Here is a 22,509-nt window from a genome sequence, read left to right on the forward strand (position 1 = left end):
CACATTACAACAGAGTACAATTTTCCTGTCTTAGGAACAATATGAAAAGCTACAGTCAAGAATAGCAAATGTGGATGAATTGCTCAAGGAGGCAGAAAGCTGTCTTGCTGATCTGGAAGCAGGTATGTGTTTGCAAACTCGTGACTGATTTGCTGATTTCTTGTCCAATCCCTCTGTTTTTCTGTAGAGCTGCTGCGTAAATGGTCACTTCAAGATTCTGTGTCTGGTGGTTGCTTGGAATTTTAAAAGTCCCATACTACAAGTATCCATTTGGTCTGAATGCCTTCATTTGTGTCTGCAAACTTGTTTTGTGGGAATAACTTGCACATCAAATGAAGACTGGGAGCATTTCTGTACTGAAATACAGAATTATAATTGTAGCCTACGAATGTATAACCAAGCTGGCTAAATCTGAAAGTCGTGAAAGTAGAGCTGCTGGCAGCACACAGTTCAAAATGGCTGCAGAACCTGCTAGTGATCCCACAGACAGTGAAAGACTAAGCTTTGTACTCCAGGACTGTACCATTTTTAGTGCCATGCCTGGATGGTTTAAAACTTGTTCAGCTGTGTTCAAACAAGCTGCAGTCAGTACTTGGGACTGCCACGTAATGATAACTGTGTCTCTTCATAGAACCATAGAATAGTTTGGGTTGGAAAGGGCCTTACAGATCATCAGTTCCAACCCCTGCCATAGGCAGGGACACCTCCCACCAGACCAGATTGCTCAAAGCCCCATCCAGCCTGGCCTTGAACACCTCTAGGGATGGGGCATCCACAGCTTCTCTGGGCAGCCTCTTCCAGTGCCTCACCACCCTCAGAGTAAAAAATTTCTTCCTTATATTTAGTCTAAATCTACCATTTTTTAGTTTAAAGCCATTACTCCTTGTCCTATCACTACACTCCCTGACAGAGAGTCCCTTTCCAGTTTTCCTGTAGCCCCTTAAGTAGTGTAAGGTTGTTAAGAGGTCTTCTCAGAGGCTTCTATTCTCCAGGCTGAACAACCCCAACATTCCCAAACCATCTATATCGAAGAGGTGCTCCAACTCCTTGATCATCTCTGTGGCCCTCCTCTGGAGTCATTCTAATACTTTCATGTCCTTCTTGTGCTGGGGGCCCCAGAGCAGTCCAGCAGGTGGGGTCTCAGGAGAGCAGAGCAGAAGGGGACAATCCCCTCCCTTGCCCTGCTGGCCATGCTTCTTTTCGTGTAGCCCAGGACACGGTTGGCTTTCAGCACTGCAGGCACACATTGATTGCTTGTGTTGAGCTTCTTGTCAACCAACACCCCCAGGTCCTTCTCAGGACTGCTCTCAATCCATTCTCTACCCAGCCTGTGTCTGGGCTTGGGATTGCCCTGGCCCAGCTGCAGGATGTCGCACTTGGCCTTGTTGAACCTCATGAGGATTGCACAGCCCCACCTCTCAGGCCTGTCCAGGTCCCTCAGGGTGGCATCCCTTCCCTCCAGCATGTCAACCGTACCACACAGCTCGGTGTCATCAGCAAACTTGCTGAGGGTGCGCTCCATCGCACTGTATGTGTCACTGACAAAGATGTTAAATAATGCCAGTCCCAATCCTGACCCCTGAGGAACACCACTGATCTATCTCTACCTGGACATTGAGCCACTGACCTCAATTCTCCGAGTGCAACCATCCAGCCAATTCCTTACACACTGTGTAGTCTATCTGTCAAATCCATGTCTCCCTGATTTAGAGACAAGGATATTTATTTTTCATTTTTAATTTATTTTTCTTCCTACTTCTCAATGCCTTCAGTAGAAATCAAAGTGCATGGTAATAGCTTTGAAACAATGCAATAAAAGGAGCTTTATTCTTTATCTGTTATTATCTGAGGTTTTTATCTGAGGTATCTGTATTTATCTGAGGTTTTTGGTATATAGCCTACCAGCTTCTTGCACATTATTAGCTAGCTTTTAAATACTAAAATGTCTAGAACTCAGAGAGAAATAAAATGAACTCTAAATACTGAATCTGGGAATTCTGATACTTGTTTCCCACAGATTCTGAATGGGAAGAATGCGAGACAGACTGCAGTGAGGAAATGGCAGAAGAGGACTCTGAATCAAAAAAACTAGAGGAAGGTAATGATACCAGCTGAACTAACTGCAGTTTTTTTTGTGTGTGTGGTGTTTTTTTGTTAATTTATGTTGGGTTTGTTTGTTTGTTTGTTTTTAGCTTTGGAGAGGGTGAAACTTCCCCCCATCCTTGCTGTATTAGTTGATATCAATGCAAAAATTACTGCTTTCTTTTCCACCTTGGATAGCTAATAACTTAGGTGTTAAAGAATGGAAAGGATTTGTTCTTCTCATGGATAAAAGATCATGGATTTAGAACTTGGAAAAATGTGACTGGAAGGGTGCGTGCTGGTTATCATACCCAGCACTTCAGCTGTTCTATAATTACTAACTTCTGTTGACTGCGTCAGTATCCAGGTAGAAGTAAGTGCTGTTGAGATCTTTCATGTTGTTAAGGAAGATGACTGCACAGTGAGTTAGGGCTGTTTTTGCTGCTCTTTTCTCTTATAGCTTTTTTTCCTCCTTTCTCTTAGAATTGGAAAGCCTCAAAGCTCAAGAAGAGGAACTTCAAAGGTAAGATGTTAAAAAGCTTAAAGGAGCTTAAAAATGTACACACTCAGGTTCTAGAGATTTTTTCACCAGTGTGCTACATCAGATGTTTTGTTTTATCTTTGCAGAGAACTGTCAGATCTGGAGACTGAGAATGAGCAAATGTTTGTTCAGTTGAAACATCTACAGGAAAAAGAAAAAAGCTGCGAGGAACTCCTGGAGAGATACAAGTAAGGAAGGGAATTTCAGGTTTTATCTTTTCTTATCGGTTCGTTCTGGGGATTCACATTTCTATATAAATGTTTTGGGGTTTGTTGTTTTTCCTTTTTATTTTATTGGGAAGATTTTTGGATGCCCCTCTCTTCGCAACCTAGGATAAGCAAAAAAGCTGTGGTGAACTTCAGTATGTGAGGGACTGTTCTATTAACAACTTTGTAGTAATACTTTGCATTCAGTCTTTCTGTATCCAACTCTCCTCACATCCCAGAATTAACATTTATGTGAAATGAATAGTATTATGCTTGGGTTCCCACAAGATTCTTGCACTCTGTTGACAAATGAAAATTTATTTGGTCTCTTATAACGTAGCTGCAAGTGCACTTAATGCTCTGATCTTTGTCCTTCAGATAATTGTTTTGGTTGGTTGGTTGAAACTTAGTTTTGTTGTTGTTTTTGTTGTTTTTTCTATTTCTTTTAGCTTCCCTGAGTGGGAGATTAGTGAATGGAGTGAACAACAGGCAGTCTTTAATTTTCTTTATGATTCGATTGAACTTACAGTCGTATTTGGACCCCCAGTAGGTAAGTTGCAGAATGGGTAGGTTTATGGCTTATGAATTTGAAAGGTTAAATAATTGAATGATAGAAACCCAAAGGTTCTACATTAGTGAATATCTACTAAAAAGAAGTAGAAAATAAACCATGGTGCTAGTAGGCTGCTAGTAAGCAGAGAGAGGTGATAAATGATGGCTTTGAATATGTTTATGAGTGCTTTCTGTAAAAAAAAAAAAATGTAAATGTGTGTAATGAATGTCTGTTTCTGAAGAGGAAGAGCTGCAATGGAAGAACTATGTATGGAAATGACTGATACTTTTTTTTCTGTTTTCTTCTGTTTTTTGTTTTTTTTTTCTTTCTTTCTTTCTTCTCAGATGGTGATGTTTTTGGTGAAAATCCTTCCAGAAAGATAGTTAGCCTGAGCTTTGAATCTCTCTTGGATGGTAAGACTTTGCGTAGCTTGAAAGTAGCTGCCCTCATTATCTCTTGCTGGGAGGACACATTATAAATTTGTGTTCTAGCTGCTAGTGCACTATTACATGGCTTTGAGTAGATTTCTTTTAACGTGTTTTTCTGTTTGTTTATTTTTTGTTGTTAACAGAGGAAAAAGCTCCGCTCTTCTCATGTTTAGTCCATAGACTCATCTTCCAGTTTATTGAAAGCCAGGGCTGCTGGCAAGAAAAGTGTCCCATACTGCAATATTTACCTCAGGTAACGTGCCAGGAAAGCTTATATGACTCTTGAAAAATATTATTATTTTTTTCTCACAGAGGATAGGGCTGATACTGAGAACAAAAGCATATTGATGAAGACTTCATTAATGCAAATCAAAATCAGCTTCATGAATTCCGAGGTGAGACAGGAAGTGCCTGTCCCAGAAGGCAAGAGACCTAAAACCTGTGGTTTCTTCCTAGTTTGCTGCCTTGATGTCTGGCTGCCTTAGTGATTTCTTAAAATCCTTTTCTCCTGCTAGTAGAAATCAGAGAATTGAGCTGAATGCCATTCTGCTTCCAAAAGAATTAACAGTTCAAATTGCCAAGCCCAGCTTGGTGTTCCCACATATCTGTGTAATCCTGTTGACAAAGCTAAGGGGAGAAACTTAGGGCAACGAACATACTTTTTTTTTTTTTTTAACATGTGTACAGTTTCATTTTTACATCCAAACTGAGATAGCAGTTAAGCTGCATTTTTCTTTCAATTTTCTAGCATAAAACTGCATTTTCAAGTGTCACATAGTTTACCAGTCTCGGTTCCAATGTGTTTTCTCTTCTGATCTCACGTGTAGGTGCTTCACGATGTCTCTTTGGTGGTGAGTCGCTGCAGGATCTTAGGAGAGGAGATTGAATTTCTGGAGAGATGGGGTGGAAAATTTAATCTTCTGAAGACAGATATCAATGACACAAAGTGAGTAACCTCAAGTGGAGCTTACACAAGTCTTACAGAGGGCCTCTAGACAATCAGAAATAAGGCATCATTCTACTCTCCTTATTTGCTGATTTCCTCTTTGACTTGACTCTCTCACTTAAAACTTTAGACCAGAGTGTAACAATGCAAAGGAGACAGTGCCGAGAGTTTACCTGTGTAGCTTAGTGCTTTGTTTCTTTTATAATAGGCTTAGTCTTTGATTCACTTCAGCCAAGCAGAAACAGCCCTTGAAAGATTAATGCACTTATTTTCTTTAGCTTTCATTTTCTCACACTACTTCCCGCCCAATTAATTTTTGTCTGCCTGCCTTTAAGCTGTTTACATACATTACTCTAATTTTGTAGTACCCTTTGCAAAAAGGAGTGTTCTACTATGTGCCAAAAGTCCCTTAAAAGCTACAATTATTTAGGTCAAGAAAACATGCAAATGCAACCTATGCTCAGATTTACTGTGGTAGATTTATCTTGAAAAGACCTTTTTTTTATGCTCGTCTTGTTTTATGCTATCCCACACTGTCTGTTCCCTGGGCCTTGTGTACTGGTGGTTTTACCCTTATTTGCAAAAAGATTCAGTTCTGGCCTTCCTGGATATTGTCATAGACAGAGTACTGTTCTAGACAGAAATTTGACCTGATTTAAACAGGGTCGGATTCCTGAAACAAACTTAGAATTACGGTCTTGCTTAAATGCTCAGAAAACTTTAGCTAGCTAGAAATGTTTTGTGTTAACTAGAAAACAGATTATTGACTACTGCTCTGTATTCTCCTGTAATTTTGAAAGGATCTGTGAATTATGTGTATAGCTTCTGTGGGGGGGTTATTTTCTAATTCAGTGGCAGAATGCTGGTAGTGTTAGAATGGAAATGTTCTTTTAACCTTATTTATGAAGCCACTGCTAGTCTATTTTAGAATTCTTTAGGAATTATTGAGCTTGTTGCAGTTTGTTTTCCTTTCTGCAACTGAATTCAAAGGAGATGACGGTATATTTGTGTATTTTGTGTTGATATTTTTTGTTTTTATTTCTCACACAGTGTGAAGCTTTTGTTCTCCAGTTCCACAGCTTTTGCAAAGTTTGAGGTGACTCTGTCTTTATCTTCCAACTACCCAGCTACTTCACTGCCTTTTACTGTCCAAAAACAAATAGGAAATATCGGGTGAGTTGAACAGAAAGAACCATCCAAGTAACTGAAATTTAAAGGTAGGGATGGGATATTAAATGGTCTGTATCCCCTCAAACACGTGGTCATTTTCTCTTTTCCAGACACGAGGAAATTTCTGCTGTTCTGTCCAACGTACCAGTTGGCTACCACTATCTGCGAAGAATGGTGAGCTCGATCCATCAAAATCTGCTCCAGGATCCCAGATGATTCACTAGATCCAAATGCAGGACTGAAGAAGTCAAAGTGGATATCCTTTGACTTTAGCCTCACAGGAATTCAAGGTCTCTCTCACCAGAATGGGAATGCTGTTGGCTTCTCAGCTCTCTAGGAATCTTGTTTAGTAACTGGTTGATATCGAGGATCCTCAGTGCAGAGCACAAGCTTTTCTTTTGTACCAAACTATAATTGGAGAAGTCTCTGAAGAGGATGAGGAAAAGTTTCTTAACTCTTCTATTAATCCAGCCTGCCTTTTCTTCTAATCACCAGCGGTGACTGGCCTCCTTTTATAGTCTTTCATAGTGTGAGTATTTTTCTGACATAGCTTCTTAATTTTATTCTGGATTGATTTACAGAGCTCTTGTGTAAAACGATTATTATTTTCTAAATTAGCATGACTGGAATTTCCTTTCATTAGCATTACTTCTCTACTGCATAACACTCTAACATATCACATCAATTTTGATCTTTATCAGTTTCCTGGAACCCTTCCCTAAACACGGAATTATAGTCTTGCTTCCGATTAACCAAATAACCTGTAATAATTAGACAGTTGGCCAAAGCTAGAAAGACTTCTGTCACGAAGACTACAGATCTCTGGGCTTGACTGTGGACTTCAGGATGCAACAGACTCGGAGCCACCATGTTCAATCTGTGTAAGCCCTTACAACACGAAGTCTGTTCTGATGTTCTGTGTGCAGGTCTTCATCCAGTACAGTCTCTCACTTCATTTTGGTACGTTGTCTGAGGTTGTGGTGAGTTAGAATTTTAGTGAGGAGACCGAGCTATTTAAATTTAGGAGGTGTCTGTAATATCATTGGTGCAGTCCAAATTGATTTTGTATATAGTTTATATATTATGTAGGTTGAGCTGTTGGAACTGATATAACCCTGCTTGAATTTATGGTGTTGAAGTGCCTACCATTTCTAACTCTGTAAAATACATTGAATTTGAAGATGTTTTCATGTGTTTAAAGCGTTGATGTATTTTTGTCCTTTTACATTTTTTTATTTCTATTTGCAAGATGGAAGTCCATTAAACATTTGAATTATTGTTTTTCCTTCTTCAAGGTGTGATTATTTGTTTAAACTTTTAACTGGAAAATTGCATATTACTATTGTAAAAGCTGTTAGCTATTTGAGATGATTTTTTCTTGTGTTTCCCAATGCTAGACTACTATGGCTGGCTTTTTCAGGACAATTTATTTAAATTTTATTTAGAAAATAGTGATTAAGTTGCAAATGACTTGGATACTATACCTGCAATTACTTTTGAATTTTCTGAGGTCATTTTATCAGCAGCAGTAATAACCGGTAGAGGGTGCTGCAGTAGTACTTTATGATCATTATCTAGCTTGGGTTTTTTTGTCTTTTATTTTTTTCCCAGTATGTTTCCAAGGGGGGGGGCCCCCCGCCCCCACACTTAAAAGGAAAAAAAAAAAGTAAATTTTTGTGGTAGAGTTTATATTGGTCTGGGTATTGAATGAAATACCAGATGAAACAAACCCACGCATTTTAACTAGAAAAAGGGGATTAAGAAGAAGAAATGAAGCAGTTCCAGTTTTGTATTTATTTTACATTTGTACTTGATTTTTGGAGTTAAAGTTCATAGTGTGTCATCTGTAGGACTTGATGTATTACTGTTAAAATCTCCATAGATATAATGTTTATAAAAACAAACAAACAAAAAAAATTTGCCAGCCAAATTTTGATGCGAATTTGGTTATATAGACTTCAGACACAATGCTTATTGTAGCCATTGCTCAATCATAAAGTGGGATATATAATATTAGCAAACTCTTATTTCCTTCAGCAATCCACTTTTATTCGCAGTGCAAAGTTGAGATTAGATTTCAAATTATGCCTGTACTGCTTTTAAGGATGAGGGTAGAGGAAAGGGAGAAGAAATGAATTACTTTTCAATAATTAATTATACTTTTTGGAGGAAAAAAAAAAGTCTACAGATGATGACTTACTTCATATTTGGTAATAAAATACTAGCTGAGAAAGAATGAGCGCTGTCATGTTTTCATACTAATACCATTGGAATGATGTTTTGACCTTAGCTTTCTTTAATGATTAATGTATGGACATCAATAATAGCCATTGTTTTACTGCATTTAATTTAAAGCACCTGTTCTTATAAATTTAGACATCATCCATGAGCACCTAAAATTACCCAGACGTGTGAATCCCAAGAGAATTTCGACTATTTTCAAGGTCTAGTATGTTACAGGAAAAGCATCATTTATGGTCCTTCAATATTGCTGACTTAGGTGTGATACCTTTATGTATATGTAAATGGAAAAGCCTTTCTTCTCTTATGATCTGTTTTGTCACCTTACATGCGTATTAAATTTTTAAGTAGACTAGTAAAAGGTTAAAAAAATGCAAATGCAAGTTACTGTGCATTATGAGTAATACTCTGCTTTCATGTTCCCAACCTTAGTTTTCATGGGAAACATTCCAAAATCTGGACAGAGGATAAAACACTAGTGGAAAACACATTTATTTAAGCATACATCAGTGCTTTGAGAAGAGTCCAAAAGTAAAATGAGTGATCAGTTTGGCAATTTAGAATAATATGAAAGGGTAATCTAGTGCTAAAGCAAGTGTTTGCCTAGCTCAGAAACAGAAGGGAAATCTTGGTATTGAAACAACTTCTGATGCAGATCTCTCTCTCCAAGTCCAGGGCATCTCTGAGTTGCAAACCAGGTTCTCTAAAGGGCATTGTTGTTTCACATTGTTGAAATTGTTTAATATTTCTAAAACTGAACTTTGCACACTGTCTAATCTCTCCTTGCACTTCTAGTGCTACTTCAGTTGCAGCAATGGAAGCTACTGACACCAACATTTGAATCATAGAATCATAGGATATCCTGAGTTGGAAAGGGATCCACAAAAGTCGAGTCCAGCTTCTGGGTCTGCACGGGACCACTCCAAAATCAGACCAAGTGTCTGAGAGCCTTGTCTAATGCTTCTTGGAGAAGGGCAGGCTCAGTGCTGTGACCACTGCCCTGGGGAGCCTGTCCCAGTGCCTGACCACGCTCTTTTGAAGAACCTTTTCCTCCCCGACACAGCTTCATGGTGTTCTCTCCTTGACATCACCTTATTTCTGCAAACTATGGGAAAAAGACTTGAGTGGGAAAAGGATTTCTGAATAGGCTATTTATACCAGATATGCCACCCTGAAGGTACGGCAGGTAACCTCAAATCAACCATTAGATACAGAATATTAACTTAAATTTAACAGCTTAGAAGTTTGAACACAAGCTCATCTGCTTTAACTCTGGGGGCTTGTATTGGTGAAGTTTTAAAAGACACCACCGCTGGGTTCCAGTCGGTGGAGGGACCATTAAGAAGTATTCCCTTGGGTACGAGGTTCTGAAGTGCTCCGTGTATTTCGCCCTTCCTTGAATCTCCTTGGTCTTGCCCAAGTGATGGAGGACAATTAACACGGTTTAGCTGTGCCCTACGACATGAGCTGCCACGCAACCTCACGGGTACTTTACAAGTGGACAGGAGCTTTTTACCTTAATTTTCTTTAGACAGGATACGGAGCACATAAAAGGTAAAAGGATAGCAGCAAGTACAAAGGGAAACCTCTGGCCAGTGTGCTTTCTTCCCAGCTTTGTGCTGTACGATTCCCATTGGGGTTAATGGGCCTTTTTAAAGCTAGCTGTGTAGATGTTCTCAAATATTTAGTACTGGCTTCGTACCTCTTTAATATCTCATGTTCTGTATCTTTGCATGACTTTATCTGCGTGACGCACCAGCTAGCTGGCCAGCACTAAAACAGATTTAATAAACATTTTAATGAAAAGCACAAAACCTCTGCAGATATTTCTAACAAGCCTGGCCTGAAGCTATTTTGATTGTGGTGTTTTGCCTGTTGTCAGAAGGAATTCTTGCCAGGGTCTGTAATAATGTGGCACTGCTACATTTTGTCCTAATCTTTGGTACTAATAAACAAAGATAGGAGCTGAAGGAATGAAAAGCAGCAGTGAAATTCGGGTTTTCCTGCTCGGTGTTACCCTTGCTTGTGGTACTGAAGTCCAGCAGGGAGAGGCTCATTAACGATGACGATTACTCATTGATGAAACTTCCGCTGCCTTTGGTATTTTAGCAGGCGCTTCTATGTGCGGGGTGAGCTTTCACTGTTCACCTGGTTTTTTATAGGCGGCGGTTGCTTTGGCTGACTTGTGCTAACAGAGATGTGTCCCTCCTTAGAGGGGAGATGACGCAGGCGTTGCTGCTTACCGCTGAAAACGGCGTGCGAGCCCCACAGCTCCTTGTGCCCCCGCTCTGCGCTGTGAGTGCTGGTGCTCCCGGAGCTCAGGCAGGGTGTCCCCAGCAGTTCCCCCCCGCTGCCATCCCCTTCCCTTTCTCCCTTCCCACCCCCTAATGGAAAACCCCCACCGGAGGGTTCTCCCTGCCCAGCAAGGCTTCGAGGCCAGTGGCCTTCCTCCACCCCACTGGGTTCGATGAGTTTAGGTACGAGGCTGATTCCTGATGGCCTTCCTCCAGCCAAACGCCCCCAGGGCAGGGGCTCTGCCGCCCCCCTGCTCCAAGCACCGCTCCATCTCCATCCATTAACTCCTCCTTTCGGTGCCGGTGTCAGCCCCAGCCCAGCGGGGAGCTCCTCAGAGGGGCACCTTCTCCTTTACAACAGCTCAATTTCACCGAGCAGCCTCCCCGCTCGACGCTTACTTGACAATAAAAATAATAACAATGAGGGTAATTAAAAAAGACCTTTGCATTTTAGAACCCTCCCCAGCAGCAAGCGCGCGCGGCCCCTTTAAGGAAGGCTCCCGCCAAGTCCTGCCGCTGAGGCGCTGGGATGGAGGGAGGAGGTCACGTGACGCGGAGGGGAGGGCGGTTGCCGTGACCTCGTCACGTGACGCAGTGGCGGGCTCTTCCAAAGCGGCGGCGGCCGCGGGCGGTGACGGGAGGGGCCCGCGGCGGGGCCTTGTCCGTTGGCCTTCATCAGCCTCCTCCTCCTCAGCCGCCCCCGGCGGGTTCGTGAGGGGAAAAACCGTGAAAACGAACGGGATCGGGGAGGGAAGGGACCGCCGCGGGCTGCTCCGGGCTCTCCGTCAGCTCTCTGACTTCTCGCTTCCCGCAGCCGTCCCGCTCCCTCCCAGCGGGCCGCCATGGCCGTGCAGATGCAGTTCGAAGCGAACGCAGACGTGTCTGCGGAGGAGGAGAGCTTCGGCCCGGAGCCCATCTCCAGGCTAGAGGTACGCGCCGAGCTGCCTCGGGGCCGGGTTGGCAAGGAACTTGCCGGTCTGTACCCTCGAACGCAAGTCGGACCCGAAAAGTGGGGTGTTTGTTTTTTTTTGTGTTTTTCCCCCCCCCCCCCCCCCCGAAAGATGTTTTGTGGAAACATGTTTTGTGTTTTGTTGCCTTGAGGCGTATCCTTTCCTGAATATTCATTAGTTACCTCTAGTATCAAACCAACCAGAGAACATCTTCACCTTGTTCTATGCTGCCAAGACTGAGAACAGGTTTTCACAGAATCAGTGTTAGGGACTGGGAGAGGCCTTGAAAGATCACCCAGTCCAGTCCCCCTGCCGGAGCAGGAACACCCAAATCAGGTCACGCAGGAAGGCCTCCAGGTGGGTTTCAAATATCCCCAGAGAAGGAGACTCCACAAACCCCCTGGGCAGCCTGTTTCAGTGCTCCCATACCATGAAAAAGTTAAATGTTACACTAGTAAAAGTTTTGTTTTGTTTTTAACATTCTTTGTATACAACTGACAGGGAGATAACATTTAATATGCTGGCTTGTAATAACAAAGTTTGATCCAAATCCAAAGACAGCTTAGGTACTCAGTAACGGTTCAGTGATTAGATGGTGTTTCTGACATAGCCCGTCTTTTTTCCCCTCCCTTTCAGCAATGTGGTATAAATGCAAACGACGTGAAGAAATTGGAAGAAGCTGGGTATCACACAGTTGAGTCTGTTGCTCACGCACCCAAGAAGGAGCTACTAAATATTAAAGGCATCAGTGAAGCCAAAGCCGACAAAATCTTGGTAAGGATGTTGCGTAAAAGCATTAAGCCAAGAAGTTTGAGAGGTTTTGTTTCTGCTGGTTTAAAGTATTTTGGTGATTTTTGCAAGGTCTCCATGACTGATGTACTGAGAAGGGCAGTAAAGATGATTAGAGGGGTGACGTGACTTTTTATAAGAGACAAGAAGACTAGGACTAGCTTCAAGAAGAAATGAAGGGGGAGGTAGCTCTATAAAATTTGTGGAAGGTATGGAGAGTATGTCCAAGATTACTATCATTTCTAGCTTAGTATTTCTTATAAGAAGGCTTCTGATAGGCCTGAAGCAACAGAAGTATTCATTTATTTTTTTTCCATGCAGGATATAATTAAGTTATGGAACTCATTGTCCCAAGACACTGCGGCCTTCTGTAGCATAAACTGGTTAAAAAATGTATAAATACAGAGCTAAGAGCAATGTTAATAGGGTAGCGTTCAGATCAAGAAGCTCACTGGCTGGACTCAGAGCAACTACTAGATGGAGGGTCAGTTCCATGATTCCTGCTTTGTTACACACGTTCCCTAAGCATCCCCTCATAACAGTTGTCAAGGCGTAGGATGCGTGGTTGTGAACCACTGGGCTGACCCAGAACATCTGCTCCTCTGCTACAACCTTCTTAAGTATGTTAACTTAGCACCTCAGACAGGTACACATCCTGGCTTTACTTTTGGGAACTGCGAGAGCCTGAGCTGCAATCTCACAGCATCTTCTAATTTAGAATGCAGAGCTTCTGAAAAACTAGTTCTCATTTATCCAAATCTGACCTCAGAGAATATTTAACTTCACTTTTTGTTTTTTTTCCAACTTTGTGTATTTATTCAGTATTATGAAGATGCAGCCTTTTAGGAATGCTACAGCCATTCTAAGTGTTTTAGTTTCACGTGGACAGAACTGAAAAGGTGGTGAATACAGGGGAGGAAAGATTTTGGTTAAATAGGCAAAATGGATGTCAAAGCTTTTTCTTTGAGCACAATTACTTTTCTCTTCAGAGGTACCAACTATTCATATGTGGTCTATAAGATGAAGTGTATACATCCATCACGTTATACAGCTGCTTCTCCGTGTCACAAAACAGGAAATTATAGTACTAATTACTGGAGGGGGTAAATGAATGGGGTGAACGCTCCTTGGACTGCTTAGTTTGGTTTTCTTTAGGCTGAAGCAGCTAAACTGGTCCCGATGGGTTTTACCACAGCAACGGAATTCCATCAGCGAAGGTCAGAAATCATCCAGATCACCACTGGGTCCAAAGAACTTGATAAACTGCTTCAAGGTAGTGATTTTACTTCCCTACTGATTAACTTTTCATTTTTTTTTTTCCAATTGACATGATCATTGCATAAAAACACATCAAACACGTGAGTTCTGGTTGAACTAATATCTCATCAAGTACTGCTCTGATATTACTGATTCTCTTTAAAAGCCGTAGAAATAGTTTTAAAAGCTTTTAGTCGTGATGCAGTACTCACAGCTGTTTGCTTTGCATAATTCCAGTTTATTTTAGCCTAGAGTTTCCTTCAAGGAAAAAAAGAAAGATAGCAACATCTTTGTTTTCCTACTTGTAAGCAAAAACCAAAACCAAAACTCTTCAGCATCTTCAAACATACACTTACCTAAACTTCTTGGTTCCAATATGAAGCGGTATGGAAACCAGTTTTTCCAATTAGAGTTTTAATACTTTCAGCCAAAGTATTGAAGTTAAACTGGGTCTCTATAAATTTAAAAACTCTGTATGTGTCTTTGTTTGAAGTATGACAACCTTTTTTTTTCCCCTCTTTTTCCCCATAGGAGGAATAGAAACAGGGTCCATAACAGAGTTATTTGGAGAGTTTCGTACTGGAAAAACACAGTTGTGCCATACCCTAGCAGTTACCTGTCAAGTGAGTTGTCCACTTTATTAAAATCAAGTATTCAGACAGCACAGCTTTTGGGTATTTACTAATTTGTGCACTTCTTGTAGCAAAACAAAGTAATACATATAAAGAACTACAACGAATGAATTTTGTCTGTTCACAAAGAGTCCTCAAAAACCTTTGCAGCATCCTTGGCTGAGCTTGCAGCTTGCTAGGATATTTTGTTCTATCCTTAACCTGCCTGCTGGGATTACTTCAGCATCAATTAAGTTTGTCATGGTTTTTACTTATATTTGACTCAAGTTTTGTAGCTTTTTTTCCTCCTTAGTAGTCTGACAGCAGACATTAGCCTTGTTGTGTGATCATAGCTCTTAAGTACAGAGAAGTTTTTGGTATCACTTTGGGTGTTCTAGACTGCAGAGAGCCTTTGAAAAGAGGGATGAAACTGCGTTGGGGTCAATGGGTTTCTTTGACTAGCTGCTTTGTTTCTAACATATCTTAGGTTTATTTCACTTCACCTTTGTAACAGCCTTCAGTCAGCTATTGCATTCAAGCAATAGATCAGATCAGTTCATAGGAACCTTTTTTTCTAATCTTAATCTAGACAATTTTTTTCACTTTTTTTTTTTGCTACTGTTTGCTGCGTTCTAGAGGTTGCTGTTTCATAAAATATTAGAGGCTTGGGGCTCAATTTGATCATTTAGGTAACACCCGTGTGCTCCCAAACTCACCAGCCTGAAGCTGAGCACCTGTTTTCTTCTGTAGGTGTCAGAGATTGAAAACAGGAATTATTTCTCTCGCTTTTCCCAGACAAATGTGACTTTAATCAGCATAGCTGGTATTTTATTTACTGTTTGAATGTCAGCTGAGGGCATAAGGCAGTAACTGTATTACTTGTTACGTTTCGTGTTCATTCACATATGCTCTTCTAGCTTCCCATTGACCGAGGTGGTGGTGAAGGAAAAGCTATGTACATTGACACAGAAGGGACCTTCCGTCCAGAACGTCTTCTTGCTGTGGCTGAAAGGTCTGTACTGATTCTCTAGAAGCAAACTAATGCTAGTTGAAGAAAGGAAAGCATTTATTCATGGTGGGACAACTTAAAATCAGCCTGGCTCTTTCAATTCATTGGACGGTTGCACTTAGAACTGGCCTTAAAAACAAACGTGGAAAAAAAAAAAAAGGAAAAACAAAACAAACTTTCCTGTGTTCATTCAGTCTGCCTACCTAGATGCACTTTAGACCACTTCATTAGCTGTATTTTATAAATTTCCACGTAGATACTGATTGAAATTTTCATGTCAGTAAGCTGTGCAGTTTTGCTGGTAGTGTGGTGGTTAACATTAATTGCATCTAAGCTGCAAGCCAAAATCATTGAGCAAGGCTGGACTGATTTGAATGCAGAGGCTCAGATATTCTGCAAAGATAATAAATAAATAAATTGGCCTGTTTTCTACTCTGTTTTTGCTAGTCTGATTTAGGTTCATAGTTCTTTTTTTTTTTTAAATTAAAAACTTCTGCACACATTTTCTAGCTTAAAAAACATATCTCTTCCTGTAAATGCGTGGTTTAAAAAAACAAAAACAAAAACAAAAACAAAAAAAAAAAAAAAAAAAAAAAGTAAGACTTAATTGTCAAGTGACTGTGTTTCCTTCAAGCAGCCTTACAGTATACTTCAAGGACTGGCCTGTCATGGTAGGCATTTGGGTTCTTTTTAACCCTTCATTCCTCACCATATATTCCTTCATGAAGCGTTGTCTTTGCCAAGACCCCACGCGCTGTATTAGACAAAGCTGCCCTCCTTATGTTTTGGGCTGACTTCGCAGTTTGTTCACTGTGTAATATCAAGCTGCACAGCTAACCATCTGTATGGGGCAGAAACTTACGTTTTAATTCAGTAAAGTTCAGTTCTGTGCCACGGCAGGAGATCCTGCTGTTCCCTTTGCCCCGTGGTGCTGGCATTGCTGCTGTCAGTCTGCAGGTTGAAGCAGTACGTGGCTCCCTGCAGGGCAGCACAAATTGCTAGTGCTGGAGGAGATGTGGGGACACAAATGAGCAGATGGAAGCAGAGGAATCGAAAGGGTAGGACTGCTGCTTTTTAGCAGCACCGCAGGCTTAGGAGGTACGGCCGGTATTTATAGGCCTTTCTAAGACTGTAGCTAGGAAAATCAAGATTTAACACCAAGCCAGTGTGCTGGCCCACAAAGTTGCTTCCTTTTCTTTAAAGAGGAAAATGATCTAATCAACATACCCTCCTAAGTGCATGGAGTAAAGTCAAGCTATTGAAAAGTAGTAATCCAAAGACTTGGGTCAGTACTGGACTTTGATGGTTTCTTACTGAGTGTGTTTTACACAGTGCTTAGAGGTTTGTGTGACAGATGTTCACGTTGCAAAACATCTGGAATTACTGCTCCTTGCCCCTCTGCTGCTTCTCCCTCACCCAGCTGTTTTGTAGCCATCCCTCTGCAGGAAGGTGTTTCCCTCACATTTTTTTGGTTCTGGGAGGAAATGTGCAATTCTAGGCAGCTGGAGACGGTACCAGCTCATTCCTGTTAACTCTTAATTAAGGCAGTTTGATCTAACACCGCTGGCATTTCGTGCAGCAAGTACAAGACTGCTCCAGTATTCACTTTCACCAATGGATATGGCAACAAACACCTCTTGGGCGCTGACGAGGCAGTGAAATGATGATGTTTGCATTGGCCCTAGCTACGCCTGCAGGAGGGTGCCTGGCTGCGTATGGAAGGTGCTACCTGTAGTCAGTTCCATCCCCCTCAGCTCTCAGCCTTTTTCATCAATCTCAGCTAGGATGGATGCTAACAGCCTTTCAACTCATTTGTTTTTACAGTCTAACAATTTGCCAGGTGCTTGACTAGCACCTTTGAGGTTAATCTCGAACATCTAATATTGCAGTGTGGTCTTGTTTCAAAGCCCTAGGCTCCATTTGCTATTACTCACCTGCAGGCATAATGTGATATTAACCTAGAAAGGCCAAGTTACTTGATTTATAAATAGCTATCATCTGCAGGTAATAAAATGAATTGATAGTTACCGATTCTGAAAGTGTACTGTTCAAAGCTGTACATAGGCAAGTCTAATTCCTACAGGAACAGGGAGAGAGGAATTAGATGTGAAAATCAAAACAGTGTTAGAAAGGTGTCTTCATTGTAAATAGTAATGATGCTAGTATTAATTAATATTTGTATTTGGAATGTGTTTTTAATCTAGTTTTTAGGTAAACCTGCTAGGTAACTCCTGTTTGTGAAGTTTAGACTTCAAAGTTTTTTCACCGCTTTCTCTAGGTATGGCTTGTCTGGCAGCGACGTCCTAGATAACGTGGCATACGCACGAGGTTTTAACACGGATCATCAGACCCAGCTCCTGTATCAGGCGTCGGCTATGATGGCTGAATCACGGTAATGAGACTTGATTTAGAGGGGGTGATTTTTGTACTGGTACATAATCATATTATAAACCTGCTTGTAGGTGATAAACAAGTGCAAGAGATCTACAGATGACGTTATTGTGAAATGTCAAAGTAATGGTGTACTTTGAAGTTAACATTTTTGAAATCTACTTGTTCTCTTCAGCGCTTAGCTCTGTTAGATCAGATTTTGTTGTTCTCCAACTAGATTATGCTTTGGCATATCCGTGTGATAAGCTTTGTGTATCAGCAGTCAGGTGTGAGTTAATACCTGTTGCTGTTGAAATTTTTGATGACAGTAACTGACTTGAGCTGTGACAACTGATCTTACTTCACAGAGAACAAGTGCCAGCCTGAGGAACAGTTGTAAAGATCTTTTTTAAATTGCCTTCAGAAAGAAGGAGAGTTGATTTAGAGCATGTTCAACTGCTGTGGTTTAACATGGCAGACAGCTAAGCACCCACAGCTGTCCCTGCTTCCCCCACGTGGGATGGGGGAGAGAGCTGGAAAAAGTAGAAGTGCAAGAGCTTACAGACTGGGATAAAGACAGTTTAATAAGAAAGAAAGGAGGGGGAAAAAACGCAAAAACAACAAGTGATGCACAATGAAATTGCTTACCGCCAGCCCTTGCCAGTCCCTGAGCAATGGCAGTATCTCACCCCCAGCCAACTCCCCCCAGTATTATCCTTCAGCATGACATTTCTCATTTTCCATTGCTCCTTGTTTCTGCTTTCAACTGAAATAAATTTCAGTTTATTATGCAGTGGGCCTTTTCAGCATGCATCACGTCCCTTCCTGTTCTGCAGATTAGCCTGCCTCTTCTAATTTTTCCTGCTGCTTCTTCCCAGAAGCTGCTTCTTCCCTTGCTAAACGAACTGAGGTCTGCTTCCGTTGTTTCTTCTACATTATAGGGGCGACTGATAGCAGCACAGATGTGTTCTCTGGTTCAGCTGCAGGGTCAAGGCACACCTTTTTTAAATATTCTGTCAGTTTTAAACATTGTCAGTTTTTTAGGATTCACACTTGTTAAGGGGTGAAGCCCAGAACTTGGAGGTGACAACCATGATAGATACCTGCCCATATTCTTGCCACACATAACTCTACTACCTCAGGGCAGATCTCTTGGTGGTATTCTTAAATAGCTGTTTAACTCTAAACAAAAGCAGTATCACGTTCTGGAGACATAGCAATAGGAATATGCTTGTTTGAACATCCCAAGGACGTTCCAAATTCTCAAGAGCTTTTGTAACAGGACTGGAGGAAAAGGGGAAGGTGTCATTCCTTGTCTCCTCCGCAGATTGGCTTTCAGAGGAGAAAAGCTAAGAAGTGCTATTGTTAATAGTTTCAAAGAGGTGGTTCTCAGTGCACCAGGACGGTGACAGTGGTGAGTGCAAACACTAGATGAGACCCCTGATTGGTGCTTTTATCATGTCATAAGCACAATACATGAAAGTGGTAAAAACAAAAGCAACCTTAAACTAAACCTCAGAGGTGATAAAGAAAGAGGTTACGTAAAACAACTCTGAGAGCAAATAAAACACCTTTGAGAGCAAGTGAATTGTAAGCAGCAGCTAAGAAATTGATATAATACTTATGACCAATTATAAATAAATTGAACACTGACACAATCTGGCCAGATCTGTTGTTATCTTAACCCTTTGAGCCCCATGTTGGATGTCAAAAGGACTGTTGCGGTTTACCCCGGCAGGCAGCTAAGCACCACACAGCTGTTAACTTTCCCCCACAATGGAGACCAGGGAGAGAAGTGAAAAAGCTGATAGTGTGAGAATTCCTGGGCTGAGATGAGAAAACAAGTGCTGCACAGGGCAGTTGCTCACCACCAGCTTACCAGTGCCCTGCCAGTCCCTGAGCAATGGTAGTCATTGTCCTGCCCCAGCCAGCTCACCCACTTTTATTGTTTGGCATGACACCACGTGGTGTGGGATGTCCCTTTGGTCAGTCTGGGCCAGCTGTCCTGGCTGTGACCCCTCCCAGCTCCTTGTGCACCCCCAGCCCCTCGCTGGCTGGGCAGCACCAGAAGTAAAGAAGTCCTTGGCTCTGTGCAAGCCCTGCTCAGTAACTAAAGCATCAGTGTGTTATCGACATTATTTCATTCTAAATCCAAAACCACAACACCATACCAGCTGCTATGAAAAAAAGTAACTCTATCCCAGCTGAAACTAGGACACTGGAATATGTGCAGATAGCTTTTGTTTGAAACGAGGATGTTGAGGCCCCTTTGAGGGAAGGAGGTGGTGATATGAGGTATAGAGGTACCTGTGCACAGAATACCTATAGGTCAAACTATTAAGTTCTGGGCTCGTTTATAGTATGTAAGCATAAATCTAAGTTTTTTTAATCACACAACAACTTCCTTTGAATACAATATCCTGAGTTGGAAGGGTCCCACAAGGATGGGTTTTATTGTGTTGTTCATAATCTGAACATTGCAGGTCGAGTCTTTGGTGGTAAATATAATCATTCTGCTAACTGGCAGGTGAGAAGGGCTTATATCCACACCTGTACGTAGCTTTAAAATTTCCTGGATGCTATCAGACTCAACTAGACACGTTTTTCACTCCTGGAACAGTTTCTGAAAACGTTGTATTTAACTTCTCCAGGTATGCGCTGCTGATCGTGGACAGTGCCACAGCCCTTTACCGGACAGATTACTCCGGCAGAGGTGAGCTGTCAGCCAGACAGATGCATCTCGCCAGATTTCTGCGTATGCTGCTTCGACTTGCAGATGAGGTAAATGATAAACTTTGCTTTGCTCCCTAAAGCGCTGATGTTTGTTTTTTTCTTTTGTACACCTTAACAATCTTCTGCAGATGGCTTTCTCCCTGCGCACTGTCTGCTTCCATTTTGTGTTGAGATGCAGGGTAGAGTGGTTATGAACAGCAGAGGGAATAGCAGAAGGTTTTTTTTTTTTTTTTTTTCCATTTATTCAGGTTGTAGAAGATGCATGAATTTTGATTTGTTGCTTTTCTGCTTGTAGTTTGGTGTGGCAGTTGTGATCACTAACCAAGTGGTGGCACAAGTAGATGGAGCAGCCATGTTTGCAGCAGATCCCAAGAAGCCTATTGGAGGAAATATCATAGCACATGCTTCCACCACAAGGTGAGAGAACAGATTATCATCTTCCATTAGCCTTATTTTGGAAGATTTTGTATGTTTAACTAAGTACCTTTTAATTCTGGGTCTCTGTGTAGTCTGTGAAGGGCACTTCCAGTCTGCTTTTCAGAAAATATGTGCCATGAGCACAAAATATGAGCAGGTCACTGACCCAGCAGTAAAATAAATACAACATTTTCAGAAGTCCTTACAGCTTTAAGTGTGATGTGTTTACATGCCAACAGAACATTTTAATGATTATGATAGAGATTTTCTGAAACAAGGCTACAATTCCTTACCTGTTTCCTTTTCTTCTCCCTATCAGACTGTATCTGCGAAAAGGCCGAGGTGAAACCAGAATATGCAAAATTTATGATTCTCCTTGCCTTCCTGAGGCTGAAGCGATGTTTGCTATTAATGCTGATGGAGTGGGAGATGCAAAAGACTGAAGGCTTCGCTTCATTTCCCACGTAACCTGAGACTAGGTGGCTGTAAAAGGCTGCTTTCTTTGTGGCACGTTACGGACGCTTTCCTGGTGCAGCTGCTGTTCAGATGCTGGCAGAGGACTCTGTTGTATTTCAACATCCGTGTCCGTCAGGTGAATACATTTTGAGACACATCTGCAGGTGTTGCTTGGAAGAGATCATCCCTCCTGGGCTTTAGTCACGTGTTAGGTTAAAGTGGTTTCTTGAGAATATTTTCAGAAGACCATAGGCTTTGTATTTTCCTCACAGCTGTTGCTCCAGTTGGATTCTGCTGGTGGGCGTAGGCACAGCAACGTGAGAATGTGTGGCAATAGTTCATAACTTGGTGACTTTAAAGTCACATTGATGGGTTTGTCAAATACGAAAAGTGGTAACTTAAATACTTGGTGGGTTGCTTTAATAAGTAATTGCAAAATAAAGCAGAATGGTGTTCCACAATAAGAATTTGGGAATATTGCTGTGATTGATGAGATTATCATCAATCCATATTCTTTATGTTAATTTTGTTTTGGATGCTGCAACATGCCACTTTTTGGGAACTGTTAATTTACATCTCAGTGCCTTTTTTTTTTTTTGTATTTTATTAATTCTCAGTGGAAATCTGCTTTTAATAAAAGGACCATGAAAATACTGACGACATTACAGGTTTCTGGGATTTAGCCAGGTGCTACTTCAGGCTGAGGCATTCTTTACCTGCAGGTAGGAGAAAGAAGCGTAGGTCTTCAATGAATCTCAGTCTGGAATATTTTTTTCTACTAGTGGTAACAAAACACATCATCTCCTTCTCTGTTTGAGATGTGTACTACAACTGAGCTTAAGTGCCCTGTAGATGTCTTTTACAAGTTTTTCAGATTAAAAAGCTTATTTTATATTACCCAGTATTTTAATCTATGCTATTGTGAACAACTCTTAACTTGATTAAAGAGAATTGTATTATAGTGGTGGTTGGTAGCAAGAACTATTTTCAGTGCTCTTTTCCTCGGGGATGATTATTCTGTGTCAAGTCATGAAGGAAAACATACAGGGGAATCCAACTATCTGTACTCATAAGATAAATTTAATCAGGTATCTAAATACTTGCACCATGTTGGCTACTAAATTTCACAAGAAGTCACGATGTTTGCTGCCGTATTCTTAGCTAAATGCCGTTATTCGTAAATTCTGCGTAGCCATGGAGCATCTGCTTGTTCTGTTCAGATGTGCACAGAAGGCCACTGCTGTCATCACCGTTGCCTGCAGCAGAGTTTCGGGAATCAAAACTCATGTTAAAATGTTAAGCAGGGGATTCAATTGGGTGAATTCATCCCTAAGGGTCTGTCATAGGCTGATACTTCTAGAGCGGTGGGGAGATCTGGCAAAGACTTTCAGCTGCCTGTGGTACTGAGACTGGAGCAAAAGGAAATGTCAGAGAATTTCTCGTGTGTGGAGTCCAG

General features: G+C 41.4%; 2 protein-coding genes across 5 annotated transcripts in view; both read left to right on the plus strand.

The window, feature by feature from the left end:
• The window catches only part of KNL1 (kinetochore scaffold 1), a 30,171-nt gene extending 23,087 nt beyond the window's left edge, over positions 1-7,084 (plus strand). For all 4 annotated transcript variants that reach the window (XM_035327406.1, XM_035327407.1, XM_035327409.1 and 1 more), the window contains 10 exons: positions 35-122; positions 2,018-2,098; positions 2,566-2,605; positions 2,710-2,811; positions 3,279-3,379; positions 3,727-3,795; positions 3,954-4,063; positions 4,638-4,756; positions 5,807-5,929; positions 6,037-7,084. In XM_035327406.1, the coding sequence (XP_035183297.1) occupies positions 35-122; positions 2,018-2,098; positions 2,566-2,605; positions 2,710-2,811; positions 3,279-3,379; positions 3,727-3,795; positions 3,954-4,063; positions 4,638-4,756; positions 5,807-5,929; positions 6,037-6,142 (939 nt within the window). In that variant the 3' untranslated portion in view covers positions 6,143-7,084. The remainder of the gene's footprint in view (positions 1-34; positions 123-2,017; positions 2,099-2,565; positions 2,606-2,709; positions 2,812-3,278; positions 3,380-3,726; positions 3,796-3,953; positions 4,064-4,637; positions 4,757-5,806; positions 5,930-6,036) is intronic.
• A 4,098-nt stretch (positions 7,085-11,182) lies between these two features.
• Positions 11,183-22,031, plus strand: RAD51 (RAD51 recombinase). The gene is made up of 9 exons (XM_035328793.1): positions 11,183-11,390; positions 12,048-12,185; positions 13,356-13,473; positions 13,989-14,080; positions 14,986-15,080; positions 17,356-17,469; positions 20,099-20,228; positions 20,476-20,597; positions 20,917-22,031. Exons 1-9 carry the CDS (start codon positions 11,304-11,306, stop codon positions 21,038-21,040), a joined length of 1,020 nt encoding a protein of 339 aa, XP_035184684.1. The 5' UTR covers positions 11,183-11,303; the 3' UTR covers positions 21,041-22,031.
• The last annotated feature ends 478 nt before the right edge of the window (positions 22,032-22,509 follow it).

The sequence above is a fragment of the Oxyura jamaicensis genome, chromosome 5, assembly GCF_011077185.1.
Source record: "Oxyura jamaicensis isolate SHBP4307 breed ruddy duck chromosome 5, BPBGC_Ojam_1.0, whole genome shotgun sequence".
Classification (NCBI taxonomy): domain Eukaryota; kingdom Metazoa; phylum Chordata; class Aves; order Anseriformes; family Anatidae; genus Oxyura; species Oxyura jamaicensis.